At 55.4% G+C, this 23,383-nt stretch overlaps 4 protein-coding genes across 7 annotated transcripts; 3 read left to right on the forward strand and 1 right to left on the reverse strand.

The window, feature by feature from the left end:
* Positions 1-707: 707 nt before the first annotated feature.
* On the forward strand, positions 708-7,133 carry SLC35G2 (solute carrier family 35 member G2). 3 transcript variants are annotated; one of them, XM_041487056.1, is made up of 3 exons: positions 708-818; positions 4,607-4,680; positions 5,395-7,133. In XM_041487056.1, exon 3 carries the CDS (start codon positions 5,417-5,419, stop codon positions 6,644-6,646), a length of 1,230 nt encoding a protein of 409 aa, XP_041342990.1. In that variant the 5' UTR covers positions 708-818; positions 4,607-4,680; positions 5,395-5,416; the 3' UTR covers positions 6,647-7,133. The 3 variants fall into 3 exon arrangements, with proteins under 3 accessions (XP_041342990.1, XP_041342992.1, XP_041342989.1); XM_041487058.1 differs by having other exon boundaries at positions 748-775; positions 5,510-7,133; XM_041487055.1 differs by having other exon boundaries at positions 765-843.
* Positions 7,134-7,708: 575 nt separating this feature from the next.
* On the reverse strand, positions 7,709-12,937 carry SCLY (selenocysteine lyase). Of its 2 annotated transcripts, none has more exons than XM_041486868.1 (14): positions 12,803-12,937; positions 12,382-12,470; positions 12,198-12,310; positions 12,009-12,109; positions 11,701-11,857; positions 11,283-11,410; positions 11,012-11,176; positions 10,575-10,681; positions 10,200-10,236; positions 9,774-9,857; positions 9,520-9,622; positions 9,281-9,356; positions 8,438-8,627; positions 7,709-7,950 (listed from the first exon to the last, which is right to left on the reverse strand). In XM_041486868.1, exons 2-13 carry the CDS (start codon positions 12,429-12,431, stop codon positions 8,468-8,470), a joined length of 1,281 nt encoding a protein of 426 aa, XP_041342802.1. In that variant the 5' UTR covers positions 12,432-12,470; positions 12,803-12,937; the 3' UTR covers positions 7,709-7,950; positions 8,438-8,467. The 2 variants fall into 2 exon arrangements, with proteins under 2 accessions (XP_041342802.1, XP_041342803.1); XM_041486869.1 differs by lacking the exon at positions 12,803-12,937 and adding an exon at positions 12,585-12,782.
* On the forward strand, positions 12,870-16,978 carry LOC121364009. The gene is made up of 2 exons (XM_041486871.1): positions 12,870-13,008; positions 13,486-16,978. The coding sequence occupies exon 2, from the start codon at positions 13,519-13,521 to the stop codon at positions 14,365-14,367; it is 849 nt and encodes a 282-aa protein (XP_041342805.1). The 5' UTR covers positions 12,870-13,008; positions 13,486-13,518; the 3' UTR covers positions 14,368-16,978.
* A 2,937-nt stretch (positions 16,979-19,915) lies between these two features.
* AIRE (autoimmune regulator) lies at positions 19,916-22,859 on the forward strand. The gene is made up of 11 exons (XM_041486792.1): positions 19,916-20,056; positions 20,141-20,315; positions 20,416-20,568; positions 20,663-20,734; positions 21,071-21,195; positions 21,342-21,419; positions 21,710-21,825; positions 21,896-22,105; positions 22,195-22,291; positions 22,545-22,613; positions 22,779-22,859. The coding sequence occupies exons 1-11, from the start codon at positions 19,916-19,918 to the stop codon at positions 22,857-22,859; spliced, it is 1,317 nt and encodes a 438-aa protein (XP_041342726.1).
* The last annotated feature ends 524 nt before the right edge of the window (positions 22,860-23,383 follow it).

Consider the following 23,383-nt stretch of genomic DNA (forward strand, 5'->3'; position numbering starts at 1 on the left):
CAGCGCCCCCTGCCGCCCGCGCCGCCGCACCGCGCGCGGCCGCGCCGCGCGGAGAGGAAGGGGCGGGAACGAGGGGAAGCGGCCCCGCCCCGGCGCGCGCGGCACGCGGGAAAACGTCTTTCGCGCGGAAACGGCCGCGCGTGCGCCGCGTGCCCACAAACACCGCCCGGGGGGGGGGGAGGGGGGGCGACTGTCGCGACAGAGCCGGCGGGGACACAGGCACCGCGGAGGGCGTGTCTGTCACGACAAAGCGGGGCAGGGGCACAGACTCGGGCCCAGTGAAGCGGCGGGGACAAGGGCACGGCGGGGGGAAGGGGGTCGTGACTGTCGCGACAGAACAGGGGCGAGGGCCCAGCCCGGCCGGAGCGCCTCCCCAGCCCGCGGCGCTGCCTCGGCCGGCGCGCCCCGCGGCGCCAGGGCGGTGGCAGTGATGTGCCCGGGGCCGAGCGGGGCCGGCGCTCTCCGCCATGGCGGGGGCGGGCGCGGAGGGCGCGGCACGGCGGGGACCGAGCCCGGGCAGCCACCGCCCTTCGCCCGCTCCTGCCCGGAGGGGCTTTCCTGCAGCCGCTGCCGGGGTTCCCATGGAGACGCCCCGCGTCCTCTGACGAGTGCCCTCTTGTCGGCGACAGTTGCCATCGCGATTGGTGCCGCCCTCCTCGCAGCGCTCCCGAGCTCGGTCGCTTTGCAGGCGACTGTCCCCTCCTGCACACCCCGCACGCTCCGCTGGCTGCCAGGGGTGCAGATTTTTGGGAGAGGATCCAAAGCAGTGAGTGAGGTATCGCTCATCTCGACCTGTCATCTGCTGTCATGGACCGAAGGTGCCGTCTCGTGCTTCACCCCATTGTAATGTACCTCTTAAAACCTTTCTTACATCTAACTGAGCTCTTTTCCTGGTTTCCTGTGCTGCAGGGGACTATATTTCAGTGTTCGTGTATTCTCTGTTCTTTCCCCTGTGCCTGGAATTGCTATCTGAAGGGGTTTGTTCAGATAAGGGTTTTTGGAATGGGAAGTTTGCAGGCAAAGTGGCTGTTCTCCCAAAATCACTTAAAGCAAGCGTTGCTGCTGCAGAGGTAGGAGCTGCAGCAGGCAACAGGCATGAATGGAGAAATTAGAAAATAGTGGTTTTTCGTGGAAATGGCCGCAAATGGAGCCCGTATTCAGCAAGATAATAGAGAAAGCAAGGGGAATTAAAGGTGTATCCCATCAAATGAGGTTGCTTCAGTGAGCTAGCACAAATAGAGGTCGTTTTTTGGGTAGCAAAATATTATCAGAAATGTACTAACAACTCTGTGGGACTTCAGTGTAGGGTTTGTATTTGTATTCAGTGAAGGTTGTACTGGCTCTTCCTTCAGGCACTGCTGCTGGATGTGACTCAATGAATTTGAAGACAGGGGGTACTGGTTTCTTGGTTTGTGTATAATGCTTGCTCTTGTGCTTAAGTGCTAAAAACTCCTGTCATGTAGTTGCTTCTTCATTTTCTTAAATACCTTTTGCTATTCATTAAATTTTAATAAAGATTTGAGTTTCTTGGAATGTATTTTTAATTAAATTGATTTATGTCAATCTGGCTAAAAAGATGAAGGTACTCATGCACCACCTAAGTGTAGATCCCTTGGCATGTGCAGTTGCCTGAAGTATGAAACACCTAAAGAATCTCCAGGTGGTTTAATGGTGCTGAAACAGGACTTCAGGAGATTTTCCTGCACCTGATAAGGAATCAAAAGAAAACCCCTTATGCTGAGAAGTCAGTGCACACGTGTGCTTAGAGAAGGTGGCACGAGTTCAGTCAGTTCTGTGGGTTTCCAGGAGTGGGTGGGTCTTTCCTTTGTCTGATGTTCAGGGAGAATTGTCAGTCTGTAGTTACTCTGTAGAGATTGCTCGCAGCCCTCTGGTAGTTTCAGCCTGATCTGGTCAGGATTGGGGGATTTTCCACAGAAGAGGCAAAGGGTTCCTGTGGAGCCTGTCTTTCAGAGCGCTGGGGTAGCTGACTTATTCCCAGCTCTGTGCCTGTGGCTGGAATTGCCACATCTGTGAGTCTTTCATAATAACACTTCAGTAGGCTGACTGATTTTAACCAATCTGGCAGAAGATGACAGTATTTTTTTGGTGAGTTTATTCAAGATTGGTGGTTAGAATCAGCAGACCTCAAAGCCCTCATTCCTTCAGGCACAGGAGGAGAGTTCAGGCTCCCAGCCCTGCAGTCAGGGGGCAGCTAATCACCTATTTCTACCTGGCTAACCAGCACTTGCAGTGGTTGAGGGAAGGAAGGAGGGGAGCATTCAGTTTTGTTCTTCTAAAAGAAATCATGGTTTGTATTCTATCCATGATCGGTGCCATTTACTTAATTTACAGTGGTTATTTGTTCCCCAGGGAAAACAGGGTTCGCGCTTTGCAGTCAGTGATTTCAACGAGCTGGTAATTTAAATGGGTGTCCCAGGCTGAATTGGGAATGTTTGTTGTATAACTTGACAATTTTGTGCTTCATCTTCAGCCTTGTATTACACTTGATTCAAAATCACCTTGTATTTCTAATAGAAAACGCAAATAAGCCATGTTTAGTTTCCAGATATGAAGGAAAAATAAAAAAGTTCATTTAATTTCCACAAAAGGCATGGGCAGAAAGAGAAGCAGCAAGTTGTCTGTATAGGCAGTGCTGATTTCTGTCTGTTTTAAATTTGTGTCAGGGACACACATAATGGATCTGGGATATGCCCTAATCTCAGTCTGCATAGAAACTTTCCCTGGTTAAGAAAAGTGAGGTCACCAAAGACTACAAACAAATGGACTGAGAAAGGGTTGGCATCACTTTTATCATACATTCAGTATTTAGTTGGGAAAATGACATTTTAGGCTAAGCATTCCTGTTATTTTTTTGTTCTTTATTACTTCCCATCTCCTGCCTTTCACACGTGTTTGCCCTTCCACTGTGCAGACGCCCAGCCGCTCTGGTTCCCAGCTGAGCAGCTCTGTGCAGAACAGCCATTTTGAGCTACACGCTCACCATCTATTGTTTTCCTCCAGAGAGATCCCTGAATACATTGCACAGGTCCAGTGCCACATTTGAAACTGTTATGTTGAATTTGCAACTATTTGTTGGAAGAGAATGTGATCTAAAGCCAGGAACCAAGAAAGTTACCGTTGTATGCTCATGGTAACAAATGAGCTGTCTTGGTTTTGTTTTCAGGAACAGTTGCAGCGTTTACTCAGCTGCTTCTTAACGAAATGAATGAGTTCACCCCGTGGTTTACTATCAATGGAATAATAATTCCTGTTGTCCACTTTTGTCTTCTTTTCCTGCCGTTTATTCCAGTATGTTGTGCCTTAAAGCAAGAAAGTCTTAATTTTTTTAAGGCTGCAAGGCAAAACCGTGGATTGTAACGCAATGAAAATGCTAGGTGGGAAAAGCCGTGCAGGTGAAAATCACTGCCTTCCTGGGCTCACTCAGTGCGGTTTGCATTTGCATGCGAAGATTCGGAAATGAGCAGTTTGACTGAAGGAAAAGTGAAGGTAGCGGGTGAGCCTGGGGCACATTTCTGGCAGGCGCCGGTAAATGTCGATGTGCTGTTTGAAGTGCCCGCTAGCACGGCTGACAGCCAGCTCTGTGTGCTCTCCCTGGCGTTCATCTGCTCGTTGCCGAGTTCCTAGCGCAGGAGCTGCCCATGGACACCGCGGGCTGCTCCCACCGCGCGGGGCTGCTGGCTGTGCTCTGGCCCCGGCTCTGCAGCAGAAAACGCCAACAGCAGCGCTGGGCGAGGCCTCCTGACACAGCGGGACTCGAGGGGGTTCTCAGCCCCTGGTGCTTGTGCAGGTCCAAACTGGTGCTGCTGCTTCCCCCAGAGCTGGGACTGGTGCCCTGCGAAGAGAGCGGGGAGTCGGCTACAGCTCAGCTGGGGTGTAGCAGGGGTTAATGAACACTCAGCCCGCGAGGGAAAAGGCAGAATGTCCCTTTCTCATGTAAATTAATTCGCCACAGCCGCAGGCAGTGCTTGGCTGTCACAGATCACTGGCACAGAAAACGCCAGGGCTGAACCCGGCCGCGGTATTTTCGGTGTTTGTGAGGAGCTACTGCCGGCACTTCACCATTGCCCTTAGACCTGCGCTCTCCCTGGCAATCTGCTGCCCTGCCCTTCAGCCCATTGTCCAGCGGCTGTGGTCTTGCACCACCAGGGCCCTCGGGAACGCTGCTGTCTCCCTGGGGACAAGGAGTGTCTGCGGCCATCCTGCGGCGCCAGCGCGGAGGCCAAGCTGCTGCTGCCGCTGTCGGAGCCCGGCTCCGGAGGGGGAGCTCCGGGCAGGGAGGATGGCTCCTCCTGCGCTCCCTCTCCTCTGCAGCCCGTGGGGCAGCACAGCAGGCATGGGAGGCTGCATTGGCTCGCTGTCGAGCTGTAGGAACTTATTGCTCACAAGCCACCACTTGTTCTTTGGATCAGCTCCCTCAGTAATTCCGGGAGATGGCTGAGGAGTGGTTTTGACATGATGCCACTGATTGCTTTCTCTCCATCTAAAGTGGTTTGGGGTTTGAGCCTCCCTTGGCTTTTACTTTCTGTACCGAGATGGTTGTAACCTTCACTGCTGGTACCTGAGAGCAAGTGTTGTTTGTGTCTAGATAGCCCATCGAAGACGTAGATGATGAAGCGGTGTTTTCCCCCTCTGCCTTGGAATCGAATGTCTCTGTCACAGGTAAGGTCTGCACAGGTTTTATTTACTGGGGTGAAGAGAAGGCAGGGAAGGTTTCCTTGCTCCTGCTACCTCTTCACTTGGAAGGCTCTGCACAGATGGTGTGAGAACAGTCATTTCATACCCCTGCCTTTATTAAACAACTGCCCCACCCCGCAGGAATCACAGGCACTGTTTGTGTAGTGGGAAATGGCTCTTCCCGAGGAGACAGAAGGGTTTAACACTGTCACAGTTGTGTTCAAATATGTGTTGTTATCCACATGCAAACTGCTGACTTGCCTGGGGGTGCTCCCTATTTCCCTGGGTTACTCAGTCATCTCCTCCAGCCAAATTTCTCCTGTAATCGTCTAACACTGGCAAGCCATTAGCAATAATGCATAACCACAGGGCAAAAAGCTTAGCAAGAGAACTTTCTTATTAGAATATACTAGAATTCATTAGGTATACCATGCATAATGACAAAATATGTTATTCTCAAAAATTAGTGACTAAAGTGAAGTGCAGTGGTTGATTTTTAAGGAGATCCAAATGGCCCAGCCATCAAAGGTATTTAGCAGTAACTCAGGGGAAAAATAAAGCAAAACCAAGAACAGGCTACTAGTACTTGGATTAGGTTGATAAAAATAGCTTGTAATCTATTACAAGCTTACACTTACATCCATGAATCTCTTACTATTCATTACTAAACAACAATGTATCTCCACGTTTTTTCTTAAGACCAGGGCATTTCTCTAAGGAAATGGATACGTCTTCCCAAAAATACCCAGTCAAAAAGCGAGTGAAAATTCATCCCAACACAGTAACAGTGAAATACACCTCTCATTATCCCCAGCCAGGAGAAGAGGGATGTGAGGATGTTAATGAAGATACTGGAGTATTTATGGAGGATAATCCTAAGAGAAGACTACTGAATAATGGGAAGAAGAGAGAAAATACTTTTTTTGGTACAATAGACACCAAGCCAGCACAGCTGCCAAAACCTGATGAGGCTGGACAATCCCAGCACTTTGCTGAAGGCAATGTACTGCATTCCAGGAAAACGTGGGCAGTCCTTTTTGGGTCTGCCGTGGCTCACGGATGTGTGGCTCTGATCACAAGATTAATTTCTGACCGTTCCAAAGTGCCATCTCTGGAGCTGATTTTCATCCGCTCAGTCCTGCAGGTGCTGTCCCTCATTGCTGTGTGCTACCACCACGAGCCTCCCTTCGGCCCCAAAGGCTACAGGCTCCGGCTGTTCCTCTATGGGGTGTGCAATGTCATCTCCATCACCTGTGCCTACACCTCCTTCTCCATAGTGCCCCCCAGCAATGGGACCATCATGTGGAGGGCCACCACCACGGTGTTCAGTGCCATTCTGGCTTTTTTACTCATAGATGAAGGAATGGCTTATATAGACGTACTCACTGTCATGGGCAGCGTGTTCGGGGTTTGTCTGGTCATGATCCCCAACATTGTTAAGGAGGAAAACTCTTTGCTGAGCACCTGGAAGGAAGCTTTTGGCTATACCATGACCGTGATGGCTGGTCTGACCACTGCCCTCTCCATGATAATCTACAGGTCCATCAAAGACAACATCAGCATGTGGACAGCGCTGTTCACTTTCAGCTGGACGGGAACAGTGTGGGGACTGTCCACCATGTTCCTGCTCCAAGAGCCAATCGTCCCACTGGATGGGGAAACCTGGAGCTATCTCCTTGCCATCTGCCTGTGCTCCACTGCAGCCTTCCTGGGGGTCTACCACGCCCTGGGCAAGTTCCACCCTGCTCTGGTGAGCACTGTGCAGCACCTGGAGATCGTCATCGCCATGGTCCTGCAGCTCCTTGTGCTGCACAGCTTCCCAGGCACTTGTGATCTGGTGGGGGCAGTGCTTATTTTGGTGAGTGTTTTTTTCCTTGCATGTTACAAGCTTTCCTGGAAGGAATTAAGAAGGCAAGATTATCAGGAGATTGTGGATTTGTCCAGTAAATGAATGTCGGATTTCCATGTCTGATTCTGTGACCATGGGGAAGTGACTCCTTCCAGCTCCTGTGTCTGAGCCTGGTGGCCAGGCCATTTCACTTCTCTCTACCATTTCACTTCTCAGCTGATGTAGCAATGTTGGTATTTCCAGGCTCCCGTGCCAGGTGGATTTGTTCTGCTGCACACAAGCATTTTGTCACACCCAAAAGAGTAGCACAGCCAGCACAGGCTGGCCCATTGAAATAAGGGCCAAGCTCTTCTTGACCTTCTCTGGATAAAGCAATACAGAGGGACTCAAAAGTGACTCTCATTCATGTGTGCTGTGGTAGTAGGAAGATGAGCCATTAAAACTGTCAAACCAAATTGTCATTTCCTCTGTAATGCTTCTTAAGCTTTGGCTGTCATATTCTAAATGGAGCAATGCTAAATTTCTGTGGCTAAAACTTGCATTTCCTGTGCATATAAAGAAGTCAGTAAAGCTTTTTGTGCTTTGTGGCTGAATTTCTGGCTGAAACAATGCAGGAAGCCCACACGTCCCACGGGGGAAAGTGAGCCTCAAAAGCTGGATTTCCAGTTGTGCCACAGCTGTGACAGGTCCCCAGGAACCGTAAGGTCCGTGACAGATAAAAGATCTAGCCCTGAAGCAGACCAAAATCCCTTCAACAGAACCATATTTTCTAAAGGAGGTTTTGAGTATTATCCAAGGGAGCATAAAAAATGGAGAAATAAAAGAATGCATTTGAGATGGAGGTGTGAGCAGCATGGCAGTACTGACCAGCCTGGCAGCATCAGTGACTGTCACTCAGGGTGCCTGGGTCCTAAAACTCCAGGAAGGCATTGGATGCCCCAGGGTTTTATGAGCCCAAATAGTATTCCTGGCCATTCTAATGTGTGGCTGTAAAGAGAAAGGCCAGCACCTGTGTCCATGGGCTCTGTGCCAACCAGCCCTGCAGACACCTCCCACTGCAGCTGCCTGTGCCTCGGTTCTGTGCCATGAGCATTTTCTGAGGGAAAAGGCATCACTCAGGTGGCTCCAACCAGTCCAGCTTCCCCCATAGAAAATACATTTTACTTGTGAAAAGAAGCAGCAATTTATTTTATTCCTATGCATACTTAGGGAGATCAAGTTCCCTGACATCAGCCAGCCCAGATGGCAACGCTCCTGATCCGTGTGACACTTGTGTCCTCCAGTGCTGGTGATGCCAGAGACCCCCTGGGCCACACAGGGGTCCCTCAGGTGCTGGCACAGTCACAGCTGCCCCGACAACTGTTTCCTTGAGAAGCAAGTGGAGTTGGCAACAGGAGCTCTGCCCCCTGTAGGAAGGACAGAATAAAAAGGGAGCAGGTAAAGCAAAGCAGTGCTGGGAAAGCTCTGCCCAGCCAGAAATCCCTTTCACAGCTTAGGGCAGAGCAGTTCCCAGCCCAGAATCCTGCTGTGCTTCTATCAACTCCTCATTTCACTCTGGGGCAGATGGTCTTTCTTCCTCTGGCTGCTCAGGCAGGGGGAAAGCTTCCTTCGTGGAAAGCAACCGGGTCATGAGGCTCCTCCTTCCCTGGCTTCCACGCCTGTCCCTCTGCAGGGACTCGAGCTCTGAGGCTCAGCTGTGCCAACACATACATGTGCAGGCACCCAGCTAGGTACATCTGGCGAGCCAGGGGCACTGGACAGCGGGACTCTGCAGCAGCCTCCACTGTGCAGCAGGGCTGAGTCTTGCCCCAGCCCCAAAGCAGCCGAGCCCCCTCCTCAGAACCTCCCCCTGCCACCCCGGAGCCCAGGCTGGCACAGGCAGCTCCCAAGAACCTGACTGGTGTCGTGGAGCAGTTCAGGGCTCTATGGAGCCTGGTCCCGCTCCAGCAGCTCCACAGCCTGCAGGAGGTCCTGCACAGCCCTGTCCACATCTGCCCGTGTGGTGCCACGGCCCACGCTCAGCCGCAGCGCCTTCTGCGCCACCTCCGGGGGAATCCCGCAGCTCAGCAGCACCGGGGAGGGCCTGGAACACAGCCAGCAGGAGGAGCAGGTTGGACTCCAAGGCCGAGGAAGCCCCACACAGCAGGGAGCCTCACCGAGCCACAGGAGCAATCACATTTGCAGACGCACTCCAGGGTACCTGTCCCCTGCACAGCTCCCTTTGCTTTCCAGGGGCACCCAATCCCACTAGGCTTGTTGCCCTGTGGGAGATCTGGCTCTTCTAAGAAGAGCCTGTTCCATGTCCCTGTGGGTTGGCAGCTCTGCCACATCCAGAGGGCATTGCTCCAGACCAGGCCAAAAGCACCCACAGTCCCCAAATCCCCTAAAGGAGCCATCTGGAGACCCAAGCAGGGCTGGAACAGGTGAGCCAGGCACAAAAAGACACAAGGCAGGCTCTCTTCTGGTAGTGCCAGGAGTTCAAAAGTACTTCCAAGCTCAGCTGGGTAACCAAAGCTGGGAGGGACAAACTCCTTCCAAGCAGCAATGGAGCATTCCAGCTGTCTCCTGCAAAAATCCCCTTCACAGCCCTTCAGCTCCTCTGGAAGGAGGAGCTCTGTACCCTCTTCGTCCCAGGTGATGCTACCCAAGCCACCCACTGTCCCTGTCCTGTTTCCATCCCTCCCAACTCTTGTCCTCTGGGAAGACACCCAGGGGCTGGAAAAGCTGTCTGCTCACCGATCCCCCTTCTCAGAGTGGCAGGCAGCCCCGACGCTGGCGAGGAGCACCTTGCAGTGAGCCAGCACCCTTCGCCCTGCAGCACAAGCAACACAAGAACAGCTCTCCAGGGGCTACTCCTGCCTCGCTTCCCTGCCTCAGCCACGCCAAGTGCCCGCCAGTCTCAGCCACAGGCGCTGTGAGGGGCAGGTGCTCGGCTCTGTGCAACAATCAGGGGACAGCAGTAGGATAAGAGCTACCTTGAAGGCCTGGGCCCAGGATGGAGAAATTACAGGTGTTGCAGAGTCGCTTGGAGCCCTTAAAGTGACTGTTGAAGTGAATCCTCTGCTTCCCAAAGGAGGCCTGGAGAAATCAGAGGGCTGTGCACCTCTCTGGGTTTCCAAGCAGCTCTGTCCTTATGAGGGGGTGGGCAGGGCCAGAGGGACATATCCACCCTGCTCCAGGCCCCACACCCTGCAGCCCGAGACTGTGGGAAGGGACCAGATGTGCTCACCTCCAGCGTGGCCTCCAGGTAATCCCGGACATCCCGCATATGAGCCTCATAGGCCTCCCAGTTCTTGTTCACTAACTCTGCAGCCTGAGAACACACAGACAGGCTCCACCAGTGACCATTGGACACCTCCCCCTGTGCACGGTCCCCAGGATGTGAGCCCAGCCTGGAACAGCCTCTGCAGTGCCAGGTCCCCTGTGTCCCCTCTCAGTGCCCTGTGCCATGGGAGCTGGGTGACTGTCAGGGCTGCAAACACACAGCAAGCGTGTCAAAGCAGCTCCTTCAACTGGCATCAGAAAGCCCCACCACCTTTCCCAGCTCACCCTCCCTCCCACATGTCCCAAGTTTGTCCCTTCTGATGACCAGGGAGCACAAGTGGCTGTCTCTGTGCTGGGTCTGCACCACTCATCCCGGACCATCCCAACTGACCTGGCCAAGGCCGGCAATCATCGGGGTGTTCTCAGTGCTGGAAGGGAACAGAGACCAGTGAGTTATTTCTCCTGACCAGAAACCCAACCCTGAGACACAGACATTCCCTCATGGGACACCTCATGGCTGGCAGGGGCTCCTGGGCACCTCTCTGAGGTGGTTGAGAAGGAGGCAGTTCCACCCTGAGGTTACACCCTTGGCAAAGCCTGAGCTCCAGGGAGTTTCCATGCATGGATCCATTTCCCTGCCATGCTGGGTCGCTCGCCCCAGCGCTGGCAGGTGACACAGCTGCCAGCTCAGCTCAGACAAGGCAGCCCATGTGGCTTGGCCACCAGCCAGGGGCCCAGCTCTCCAGGTAACCACCTGCCCCCTTACCCTGGCCGGAAACTCCTCTCCTGTCCCCCTCCAAAGAGCATGGGGTGCAGCGGGGTGGCAGTGCCAGGGCTGTGGATGTACAGCGCTCCAATCCGTGGGCCATGGAACTGTGGGGACAGCCACAGTGACCCTGAGGACACTGACAGCACTGGCAGTGCTTCCTGCCCTCCTGCCCAAATCTGAGTGCCCTCCAGTGCTGGCTCCTGCCCATCACACAGGCAAATCCATTACAGAGCTGCTCCCCATGCTCCGTCTCCTGCCCCCCAGCCCAGACAGCATCCACAGGAGTGAAGTCTGTCTGCAGAGCACCACCCAGCAGGAGAACTTTGGTTACTGTGAGGTACCAAGCTGCGCGGGACACCCCAAGTACCCCTGGCACCCCAGCAGAGATGTCACACAGGGTGATCAGCAGCTGGGCCACACGAGCGGGGCCACACCTTGTGTCCCACGATGGTCAGGTAGTCCACGCCCAGCTCCTGCACGTCCACGCGCCCTTTGCCAATCATCTGCGCTGCATCCGTGTGCACCAGGATCCTGGGCAGAGCCTCGGCCGCTCTGCGCCGGTTCAGGGCACGGATGCGCTGGCTCAGCTCTGCCACGGGCTGGGGGCAGGGATGAGGGGCTGCATCCCAGGCACCTCCTGCTCCCTCTGTCACCGCCTCTTCGCGAGGGCATCTCCGCCCCGTGCCCCTCTCTGCCCGCACTCACCATGATGACCCCGGTCTCGTTATTGGCCAGCATGAGGGACACCAGGCAGGTGTTTGGCTGGATGGCGGCCAGGACATCGTCCACCTCTGCCTGCCCGCTCCGTGGGGACACAGGCACAAAGGTGGCTTCTGCAGGCCAAGAGACAAGCCCTGAGGCTGGCTGGGTAGGATGTGAGGCTCAGGGCTGCATGCGCCCCACTGAGCAGGGCAGGAGTGTGTGGGCGGTGGGAGCACAGGCACAGAGCAGGGAGGTGACACATCTAGCCTGGGGCAACATGGGCACCCACCGGGAGAAATGGTGCCCTTCTCCAGGGGGAGAAAGTGGAACATCACAGAGCATGCAGGATCTTACCCTCCTCCGAAAACACCAGCAGAGACAAGTCCCCTATTCAAACCTCATCTGTGCCTGTGCCACTCACCTGCCAGGCCCTCCCTCCCCAGCTGCTCCAGCGGCAGGCGGATGGAGTCGTGCTCTACGCTTGACGTCACGATGTGCGGTATGCCCCGGCTGTCCCCCGTCCCACGCTGGCTGTCGTGGAAGTGCCTGCAGGCAGTGTGGATCACCATGTTGTTCGCCTGAAGAGAGGAAGTGGAGAAGGAGAGGGAAAATGGAGGCTCAGAAGCAGCACAGTGTCCTTCATCCCTACCCTCCTCATTGCTGCTTGCTGGAGGGAGGGGGGGTGGGTGGGCAGGGATTCCCAAGAAGGGAGGCCGCCCCTGCTCCCACCTCCGTGCCACCTGAGGTGAAGACGATGTCCTCGGGGCGGCCTCCTAGCATCTTCGCCAGGCTCTCCCGTGCGCTGCCGATGAGCTCCTTCGCCTTGCTGCCTGCAGGACCAGATCCAGCAGCTCCCGCGGGCCCTTGTCACCACGGGGCCCAGCCCGAGAAGGCAACATGGCCCATCCTGGTCCCTACCTGCAGGGTGGGAACTGCTGGGGTTGCCCCAGGCCTGGCACATGGCGTCCCACACGGCCTGGGCCACCTCGGGGGCCAGGGGGGTGGTGGCGTTGTAGTCCAGGTAGACTCTCCTGTAGGGGCAGGGGCAGATAAGCGGCGCTGGGGAGCACAGGGGGGAGCACGGGGCAGGGCAGGGCCTCACCCCTCCAATGAGTCACACTGCGCCTCCACCGGCTGTGTCCCCGCGCCCATCACTGCTGTCACTGTCACTGTCCACCTGCCGTCACCAACCTGGCATCGGGGGTTACAGACATGTGGCTGCCCATGGGGCACCAGGCACCTGCCCTGCCCGGGGCACCACAGCCACCCATCACCCTCCTGCCTGCCCACAGCCACGGCACCCACCAATCAGCTCACTGGCCGCTGCCCCCTCAGGGCACTGACCAATCAGCTGCCCCGCAGTAACGGCTCCGTCACCCCGCTCCCCCGGCCGCGCCGCCCAATCCGCTGCCGCCAGCCCATGGGCCGGGGGCTCGCGAGCGCACGGGGCTCCGTTACCCCGGCGGGCGGTGCGCGAGCCCCCTGCCCCCTTTCCCCCCCGCGTGGCGGCGGGTGTCACTCACGCGCCGCTCACGCACGGCCCGAGACGGAATGGGCGTGGCTCGCGAGGCAGTGCGCTTCCGGCGCGCGGGGGTGGGCGGTACTTCCGGGACGGACGCGAGGCCAGGGAGCGGCGGCGCTTCCCCTCGTCAAGATGGCGGCGGCACCGTCGGTGCGGTTCCCGTGCCGCGCCCCGCGCAGGCTCCGCGCCGCGCTCCGCGCGATGGCGGTGAGCGCCGGGCAGGGGGGTCCGGGGCGAGCAGCGACGACCTCCGCGCGGGGCGGGGGCGGACGGCGCCCGGGGCCCGCCGCGCCGTGACTCAGCGCCGCACGGCGGAGGTGGGGCGCTGTCGCGGGGTCAGGCGGGCGGAGCCGCGGGCAGGGCACGGCCGGGCCGGCACTGCGCCCGCGCTGCGGCCCCGGCGTGCCTGCCCCGCTGTAATTGCCAAGGCGAAGTGCAAAACTCAATTAAAGCCGAATTCCCGCACCCAGACGCGCCGTATTAGGCTCTGGGAGTCGCTCCGAGGAGCGATAGGCTCGCGGAACAGGGGCTGGGATGGGCTGGGCTAACGCAGCCGTCCAACAGCGGCGGAGCGCCGCAAAGCCCCGCGTCCCATTGGCCTCAGCGCGGCTTACATCGGCTTGTTTCTGCTGCGGGGAAAAAACTGCCTCGTTTGACACATTCTCTTTTCCTGCTGTCTTTTAGATTATGTCGTAACCACAGAACTAGCGAGCAGTGATGGAATCACTGGACACCGAGGTGAGGGCACGGAAGACCCTGGGGACTGTGGAGTACGTGGAGTCTTCGGGCTTCGCGCAGGGGGTGCTGCCCACCAAGAAGGATGTGGTGCAGAACATGCTGTACCTGCTGCAGCCCAAGAGGGCCGGCCAGGCCCAGCGCTCCAAGGAGGACGCGGCCCAGCTGCTCGCAGAGCACCTGCAGGAACACTGGCTGGTCTGCAACCTGCACACCATTGCCACGCAGAACATAAAGAAACTCATCCTCAAAATGTATGAGGAGTTCACCCGATTGTACCAGACCAGGAAGCAGAGACAGAACCAGGCTTTTTCCGAGCGAGCCGACAGATTCAACGAGAGTTCAGAGAAGCTCTTTGACGTGTTTTGTACAGACACACAGATGAGGGATAAACTGGAGGAGTACAGTGGGATAAAAATGACCAGCATCGAGTGGAAGTTTCTGGAAGATCAGAGGAATGAGAGAAAAATGTACTACGAAGATTTCACAGAGAAGCAGGAGTTGAAGACGATGGAGAGAAGGCAGAAGATACAGTGTCTGGAGCACTTCAGGAAGCTCGCCAGGGAAGAGAAGGAGAGCAGCAAGGCAAAGGAGATGAAGTACAAGGGCGAGGAGCAGTCGGATGAGGGCACAAGCGTGGACGAGCTGTACCCTGTGGAGGAGGAGAACGGTGGTGCCCCGGCCTTCTCGCTGCGGGGCCGGCGGAAGCGCCGCTGCACTGCGGCCGCCGGCGGCACTGACCTGCCCCTGGAGGGCGAGCACATACGGATGAGCATCCGCAGGGTCAGGCCTGGCTTCTACGAGACTGTGGAAAAGGTGAAAAACTGCTAGCGCCCGCCGCAGAGAGCGGGCAGAGCTGCTGGAGTACAAGGTGGCAATGCACACGTTAGGCAAGTTTGAAATCCCACCATCCATTGGAAGTGATTGTTGTAGATCCTCAAGCCAGAGCTCAGGAACATGCTGCCTCCAGGGAAGAGGGCTGGGATGATGACAATGACAGCAAGGACTAAACCATGTGGATTTGGAAGGATGAGCTGTCAGCAGCCAGCGATGCCAAGGCTCAAATGCAGAGGATGATCCAAGGTTACGTAGCACATAAGCTTCTTCTTCCAAGGTCCTGTCTGCATCCATGGGGTTTGGAAGTCTCTCAACGTTTCTGAGCCAGTGGTGGCCTGACAGCGTGAATCAGGACACGGATTTCTGCAGGGTGATAACTTGGACTTGTTGCTAACAGAAGATCCCTGTGCTGAAGAGCCCTGGCTGCAGTGGGGGTGAAAGATGCGTGGCCTCTTTCTGCGGGAGCTGGCGTTTCTGCCAGGAAGGAAGTGGGTTTGCAGCGTGTGTCACCAGCCCCGGAGAGGCATGCTGTGCTTTTGGAAAGGGACTGCTCTCATGCTTGAGGAGCAGGCAGAGAGCAGAAGACAGTGGAGTGCTTTGGCTGTTAAAGCATTGGTGATTCTGAATGTTTTATTCTAGATTCTATTTTACCAACGTTTCCTTGATGAGGATAAACCTTCCCATAACTGGATGAGTTTTATCATGAAGTCCCTAATCTAGTATCTGGGGTGTGAATCCTAAATGAAGTGGTAATGTTTTATCTTGGGGGGAGGGGGTTAACATAGGAGAAAATGCAAATTGCATTATTTAGTTTTAAGATGAGAGTAATTTTATAAACTGTTATACTGCCTTTTTAGGACATAGGGAAGAATAAGCCTTCCCAGGTGTAGCTGTGGTGTTCACAGCAGCAGGCACCCAGATCTGGGCTTGCTCTTCCACCCCGAGGTGGTGCATGTAGATCAGCAGGGGGGAGATGGTAGTTTTCCACCCGGAGGTTGTTTGAACAAAGCGTGACCCTCTTGCCCACGTACATCCTGAGCAGTGACGTATCTGTGACTTTTTTAGTTAAGAGTTGCTTTACTGGTTTTTAAAGGTGAGAGACTTGAACTTCCAGTGAAACCCAGTGCTGGAGATCTCTCTGGTGAGATGCCCAAACCTTGCCAGATGACACTGAAAATGGAAAACCCCCAAGTCTCTATTTGTCCACAAAAGATCTGTGGTAGAAAGAGCGCAAACTTGCCTGGTTTTAAAATTTACCTTCCAGTGTGAATGTTGGTTTCCCACTCCAGTATCTCAGCTTTTCCCCGTTTCTTTCCTTTCCGTCCTGCACATCATTTACTGACGTTAACTCGTGCTCTTTCATTCTTTGGCTTTTGCTCCCTTTAACAATAAATGCATGTATGAATAATTTTGACAGTTTATTTACTTTTGATGAATCAGTCCTCGGACTGCTTTGAAGTCCTGTGCCAAAGGAGGAATGAAACACAGAGCAGCTGCTGGTCCCCTGGGACACGGCGGCCCCGGCTGGGCTTTCCGGGCAGGCTCCAGCCTCGGCCACCTGGCACAGATCTGTGCCAGGCTGTGAGCTGCGTGTCCCTTCTCAGGGACCGTGCTCCTTACTGCCGGGGTCCTTGCTCTGTGTCTCTGACAAGCTCTTCATGGTAAGTCGCTCCAAAGTACTTAGTGCCCGCCGCGTGCTCTGCACCACTCGTAGTTTTACAGGTTTGGTAGCAGCACCCTTGAGCCTCCGCTGCCTGAGGCTTCGCAGCCTCCCTCCATCTCCTCTCTCTGACATGCTTCACTGACCTCCCCATGCAAATTATGTCACGTTTAAACTATTTGCCTTCCAGCCCGGAGGTGCTGGATTGAGCCTCTCACTGGGTCTCTACACCAGCAGCTCTGTTTCAGCAGGGAATATAGCCAAGCTCGGACCTCGCCAAAGTAGAAGTTTTTTAATAACTGCTGTAAGTCCCCTTTTTATTACAGATATAGCTGACAATATAAATGCTTGTGTGTAAAGCAAATCCATTTGGGTTGGCTCGGATATGGAACACAGCTGTATAGTGCTTTATGATTTTCAGGGATTCAGGGAATTTAAGGTTGTCAAATTTGACTTCCTGTCTACCACAGGGAATTACATTTCATTCAGAAGCCCCACACTCAGCCTGCTGGAATCAGTTGAACTGATGTGTCTGACAGAAAGTCAAGCCGCAGGTGTCAGCATTTTGCTGTCTTGTTACCTATTTAGTGATTAACACCTTCATTCTTTCAAAATAAGACAAAAAAGAAATCTGACCAACTTCTAGGCTGTGATTCTTTTCACAACATCCTGTACAGGCTGAGCAGAGTTTATCACATTAAAATCATATTTAGATTTTTTTTAACTGGGTTTGACTGTGGATAGAGCCAAAGCCTGGCTCTGTTTCTGCTGCAACAGGGGGAAAATTTCTAAATCATGTATTCTGGTATTCTGATTACTCTTCTTTGGGACCATGGTGCCTTTTTAATCAGGACAGTAAATCTTGTCCCAGAATTCTGTACTTTTGTACGTTAACAGTTGTTGACTTTCCTTTTTGGTGTGTCCCAAATAAATTAATATAACATACCTCTGGGCTTTTGTTTCTTCTTTCTAAAGGGGGAGGAAAGAGGAAACTGAAGCTAAAGTAAATCTCTGCTTCAGCTCTCCTTCCCAGGCCCTTGCAGGAGCAGCTGGGATGCATGCAGGCGGAGCTGCTCCTGTCCAGACCGTGTGGGGTGGTGGTAGGGAAGCTGCAAGAAATGGGAATCTGGCACAGAGACCAACATGGAGCCCTTTTTTTCAAACATGCTGGAACTTGGAGCAGCTGAAGGTAAGGGGAGAGGAGTAAAATCTCTGCACATGGTGGCAATGTTTCATGAGGACTCTGTGTGCCTCAGGTGTGGTGGGATTGGAATTGGAGACAAAGGTGAGGCCTCCCTGCCTTCCTTGTGTGATCCCATGCATGAGTGTTCCACTGCTGCCTGTTCTATCCTGACTGTGGTTCAGGGATGTTGTTTGAGATGAGGGGCAATTGTGTCCAAGAGAGACAGCAATGGTTTGCACCACAGGACTTCAGCAAGGAAGGGAAATTGGAAAGGAGGAAATGCTGGAAGGGGCATGTTTGCATCAACGGCTTTTGCAGGAGGGAACTGAAGTGCATCCTGGGGGCTACAAATACTTGTGCTGGATGCTGAGTCACTGATTTTACTGGGTATTTGGGGAGGAACATTGTAAACCTTCACCCCTTGAGTCCTTCTGGTTTCTACAGGGGGAGCAATAGGAAGGAGAGGGCATCCTGAAAGCCCTGCACCCCAGCCTGGGGTCCTGACAGCCAGGTAGGGCACATGCCAGCCCCAGGCAAAAGCTGCCGTTTTGCAGCCTTTACAAGTTCCTTAGAGCTGCCCAGGCCAGCCAGAGTGAGGTACAGAAACACCAGCCTGATTTCCCAGCATGGATGTGCCTCTCATGGCCACTGCTCTGCCTCCAGCCCCTCTCAGAAAGGGGAAGGAACACAAAGAAAACAACCCAAAATGCAAATCATGGCACTACTGAGTGGGCTGGATGTGGAAAACAACGTCTGTGACTCAGCACAGAAAGAGTCACAAAGCTGGAATTTAAAACAAGTCCAAGCTGAACTCTGTGGGCATATGGCTCATGAAGTGCTGGGCAGTGCCTCCCCACAAGGGAGCTGGGTGGGCAGGGGGGAGTGCCAGAGCCTCGTCCTAGACCAGCTGTGCCAGACAGCTTAACACAGGGTGACAGTGATAAATTGTGGCACTGCAGGTGGGATACTGGGGAAAAGTGTTCCTGGGAAGAACAGGGCAGACCTGTGAGGCTGTGTCACAACTGTGCTTGTGCTCAGCACCAGTGGCCGGGCTTGGGCAGAGCTCCAGGAGGGGAGATGAACCTCCTGTGTTACCTGACATCCACATTTTTTCCCCTGGGGGGATGCATGGCACAGGTGGTGGTGGAGCCATCCCCACTGTGGCAGAGCTGGGCAGAAATCCTGGTGTGGGGCACAGGAACCTGGCATGACACCTGCCCTACCCCCATCCTATGGCTCTCACTGCCTCCACAGGAAAAATCCCCCTGGATGCTGAAAGGAGCTGCAGGGCGAGCCCTTCCAAGTGCAACCACACTAATTTATTAACCAGACACGTGCAAGGGTATTTCCTGCTCTCACTAAGGGTGTTGTCTTGTTATTCTTCCTGAGTTTCTTGACAGCAGATGCTTCCTCCTGGCACAGCTTTGGAGCCAGCAGATACTGCTCCATTCTTTTACGGCATAGCAATGAAAGTTCCTCCCTGTATCCCTTTGTGCTGCCCAGCAGCGTCCCCTCTTGCATGGCACTCTGGTCCTGCTCAGGTCAGTGTTTGCCCCGGGCCTGGGGACAGCTGTGCACAGCCACAGCACCCCTGGCAGAGCCTGCTGAGCAGCCCAGACACACCTTCAGAGGAGGGCAGCTAGAAATTGATCCTGGGGAAATCCAAATGTCTGGGAGTTAGGGTAGGAGCTGTTGAGCTTTCTCTTTTACAGCTACCTGGTACAGCACAGCCAGGCCCCCAGACTTTTCTATGCCTGATGCTTTCAAGGAGCCAGCTTCTCCCTGGCTCCAAGCTTTTTGCAGCTCCATATGCTCAGTTTTGGGGAGTGGGTATTCACAGAGCTTTGGGCTGCACCTGCCCAGGTATTCCCTGGGCGCACTCGTGGCACTGCCATGGCTCTGGCAAGAGGTTTGCTCGTTGAGCATCCTCAGTTGTACTCCAAAACACCTTTCGTGGAGTTTCTTTGTGTGCTTCCTACTGCCCCACAGAAGCGGCCTGCAGGAGACCAGTTTGCTGAACTGGCCCAGTCTCCAGCAGCATTTTATATCCTTTTGCAGGCCAACATCCCCAAAATCATTCACATCTTGGCTCCTCTGTGTCTGGAATGCATTCATTATATGAGTACCCAGACAGTTCCTCCTGCAGTACCCTGTGTTTCTATTTTGAGACATACCACATTGTCCATGAGAGATGCTGGGAAGGGAAGTGGGCAGTGCAGGGGGAGGACACATTCAAAGGCACCCTGACTCTCTTGCTGCAGTCACACCCCCAGCTGTTGGGCCCTTACTTCCCACATGCTCCTGCAGACGAGTTTCTGGATGAGAGAAGCAGGTCCTGCGGAAAGTCCAGAAATTTTGGGAGATGTGTGGGTGACCGCAGACATGAGAGAGGTGGGGTTCCCTCGCCAGGACCTCACTGACCCCCTCTCCCTGGTCCCCCCGGGTTGGGTGTCCTTCACCGGCGGCACAGCCGACCCCACGCTGGCTGCTGCCCGGAGCTGGGGAGGCGCCAGACCTCAAGCCCAGGGCGTGGGGACAGGCCCAGCGCCGCCGCCCGCGCGGGAGGGACGGGTTCGGGTTACGGCCTCGTACAGAGATGAGTGGGGCTGCGGGAGTCCAATGAGGTTTCTGGTGCCGCGGCCGGGGTGTATTAAAGGGGAGAGCACGGGCGGCTGCGGGCTCCGGCAGCGTTCCCGGCCATGGCGGGCCCGGGCAGCGACGGGGACCTGCGGCGCCTGCTGAAACTGCACCGCACCGAGATCGCCATGGCAGTGGACGACGTCTTCCCACTGCTGCATGGCCTGGCTGACCACGATGTCGTCCCTGACCACATCTTCAAGGTGAGGCTGCGGAGCAGGACAGGACGGTCGTGCCGTGGGGGCTGGGGCCGGAGGGCAGCCCACAGGCCGTGCTGTGCCCGGCAGGAGACGCTGAGCCGGGCGGAGCGGGAGGGCTCCCACCGCGCTTTCCACGCGCTGCTCACCTGGCTGCTGGGCCGCGACACAGCCGCCGTCCGAGACTTCTGGGCCGTCCTCTTCAAGGACTACAACCTGGAGCGGTACTCCCGGCTCCGGCCTCTCCGCGGCGCCTTCCCCAGAGGTAGTAGGGGGTCAGGTGGGACTGGCACCCCCGGGGGCTGACAGTGGCCAGGGGTGACAGCCAGGGTGCTGGCCTCTCCCAGTCCCTATTATTCTTGCAGAGGTGGAGCTGGGGCGGCAGCGCCGTGGAAGGCGTCTCTCCCCAAGCCCCACAGCACCAGCCCCACACAGACCCCAAGGCAAGAGGAAAGCTCCTGAGGAGCGGGACAAGGCCCGGGCGGCACAGCCCGCTCCACGGCACAGTGCCAGTCCTGGTATGGAGACCCCGAGCAGGATGGAGATGGGGCAGGGTGCTGTCCCTGAGGTATTGTGGCGTGCCCCCTGATGCCCATCCTCACAATGCTGCAGGGCCCCTGGTGAAGGCAAAGACTGTGAAGAAGCCGGAGGGCACAGATACCCCCCGCACCTCTCGTGCCAGCGGTGAGTGCCGAAACCCCCAGGGCAGCTTTTGCCTGTGTGCCCTGTTTGCCCACAGCCGTGGGCAGGGGGCTGCCCACCCCACTGAACCACTCCCCTGCCCGCAGCTCTCCAGGCAGTGGCTGCCTCGGTGCAGAGAGCGGTGGCTGTGGCAGGCGGTGAGGTGCCCGTCAGCCGTGGGGCCATCGAGGGCATCCTCATTAAACATGTGCTGGACCCAAGTAAGTACAGCCCAGTCCAGCCACCTCCTGCCCAGTTTAGTCCCCAAATTCAGGAGCCATCCTCAGACAGGGAGAGGTGGGGAAGGGGAGCTGGAGCTGCCTCTGGCCTCTCTTGCAGGCAGCTCCAAGACAGGCAGCAGAGCCGGTGACAAGCCATATACCCCAACTGCCTGCGAGGAGCCAGAGGCCAGGAGCAGAAGCCACAGCCTGAAGCCCCCTGCCCAGCCCAAGGCATGGCGAAGTGTACAAACACCCCCCTCATATGTTTTCACCCCCATCTTGTGCAGCTGCCAAGGCTGTGGCAGGGGGTTGTTCCTGCATGGCATCATAGCCATAGCCTGGGGGTGTCCAGCAGTGCCTCTCCAAACCCCTTCTTGTCTCACCAACAGAACAGGGAATCCCAATTGCACTCCCAGGGCCAGCTGCAAGCAGCCACTGTCTACAGCCAGGACCCTGTGCCCCACCAGGTGAGCCATGGATGTGACACCTAGTGCAGCCCTAGGAGGAATTGTTTGGGTTCCCCTGGCATGTCCATTTGTTCTGGCCTTGACAAGGAAACACAGGTTCAGCTACTGGGGTTTCACCACATTACGACCCCCAAGAAACAGGCAATTTTACCACCCTGAAAGGATTGGTATGTTTGGTGCAGAGTGGGTGATGCAGGGAGAGAGTGCAAGGGAGGTGAAAGACCTTGCCACAGCCATGGCTTCAGCCTGTGAGGGTGGCAGTGACCCCCAGCCCACTCTCCCGGGAACAGGAGAACGAGGATGAGTGTGCAGCATGCGGTGATGGTGGTGAGCTCATCTGCTGTGACGGCTGCCCCAGGGCCTTTCACCTTGCCTGCCTGGTGCCCCCGCTGCCCCACGTCCCCAGGTGAGTCCCAGGGCACACAGGGATGCCAGTGCCCCCTGCCGTCCCTCACTGCTCTGCTCCCACTGTGCAGTGGCACTTGGCGATGTGGCTCCTGTGTGGAGAACGTGACTGAACCAGGCCAGCTGCTGGAGGCAGATTTGCCTGTGGAGAGACCCCCTGAGATCCTGGGGGAGGCGGCGCGGGACACCCAGCCGGGTGGAGTGGAGGGGAGCGTCTGCAGCCGCTGCTGCACCCGGATCCCCACTCCCCACCACTGTCCTGCTCCCAGTGGGGACCCCAGGTGAGTTCCCCATCACGCCCCACATCCCAGCCTTAGTTCCTCCCTGGACGGTTCTGCCCTGACGGACTGTGTCACCCCTGATGGTATAGGGGGCTACTGCTATGCATGTCCTGCACGGGCACCCTGGACACAGGCGGTCTGGGCACCACCGCAGCAGCTGGAGACCAACTGCTTCCAGCAGCCAAGGTCAGCACAAGCAGTGCCAGGAGCAGGGTGGGAGAGGAAGAGCAGGGCCTAAGGGGAGCAGGAAGGTGGAGGTGGGTCAGGCAGGGTGAGGGATGGGCTGACACCACATGGAGGCAAATTAGTGAAGCTGTACTGGGGGAGCACAACCTGGGCCCACACCAGGTAAAGGACTGAACATGGTTAGCAACCCACACCAAAAGGTGAACAGGCTGAGGGCAGCAAGGGAGCTGGAAGGACATCTCTCCATGCACAGGCAGAGGATGGAGCCCTAGGCACTGACCCTGTGCTGAGCCGGGAGGAGCTTGATGCGCTGCTAGGTGAGGTAAGACTGCGTGTGACACCAACAGGCCAATTCCATGCAAAGGGGACCATATCGCTGGTGTGGGCAGAGGGTGACATGGGGCTGTGGATCAGGCAGCATGTGCATGGACAGAGGGAAAGGAGGTGGAATGGGAATAGAAAATTAACATGTCGGGCTGTCCCACAGAGCACATGGGATGGGATCTTGCACTGGGCGTTCCAGACCATGGCACGGCCGCTCGCAGAAACACAGGGGCACCTCGCCTAGCGCACACACCAAGCAGCAAACTCCACGTGGCAAGCCATGAAAAAGCAGCCTCTGAGCCACATGTAAAATAAGATGAAAAAAGAAACAATGAGAGCATAAGAAAGTCACAGAATACAACACTCACGGACAACAAAACATCCCAAAATGGCACGGAGAGGAAAATGGCAGGCCACATCAGTGACAATCAACAGAGAAAAACCACAGTGAAAACGTACATAAACAAAACACCAGAGAAAAAAGAATAAGGTGAATTTAAAATAACGTGATAAGCAAGAGATGAGAAAAAAAAATACTATGGACAAAAAATAAGAAAAAAAAAAGAAAAAACTACCAATGAAAAAAAAAAAAACACACCGGAAAAAATAAAACTACAATATAGTAACCGTAAGATCAGAAAAAAAATTACTATTAAAACAAACAAACAAACAAAAAGAATATAAAACCCCAAAAGGAAAAGGGACTCAGAGAGACATCTATCACATGTCCCCTAGAGGGAGGCAAAAGATGCCTACAGCACCCGGTAT

The sequence above is a fragment of the Pyrgilauda ruficollis genome, unplaced genomic scaffold (genome assembly GCF_017590135.1).
Source record: "Pyrgilauda ruficollis isolate IOZ18807 unplaced genomic scaffold, ASM1759013v1 scaffold79, whole genome shotgun sequence".
In the NCBI taxonomy this organism is placed as follows: Eukaryota; Metazoa; Chordata; class Aves; order Passeriformes; family Passeridae; genus Pyrgilauda; species Pyrgilauda ruficollis.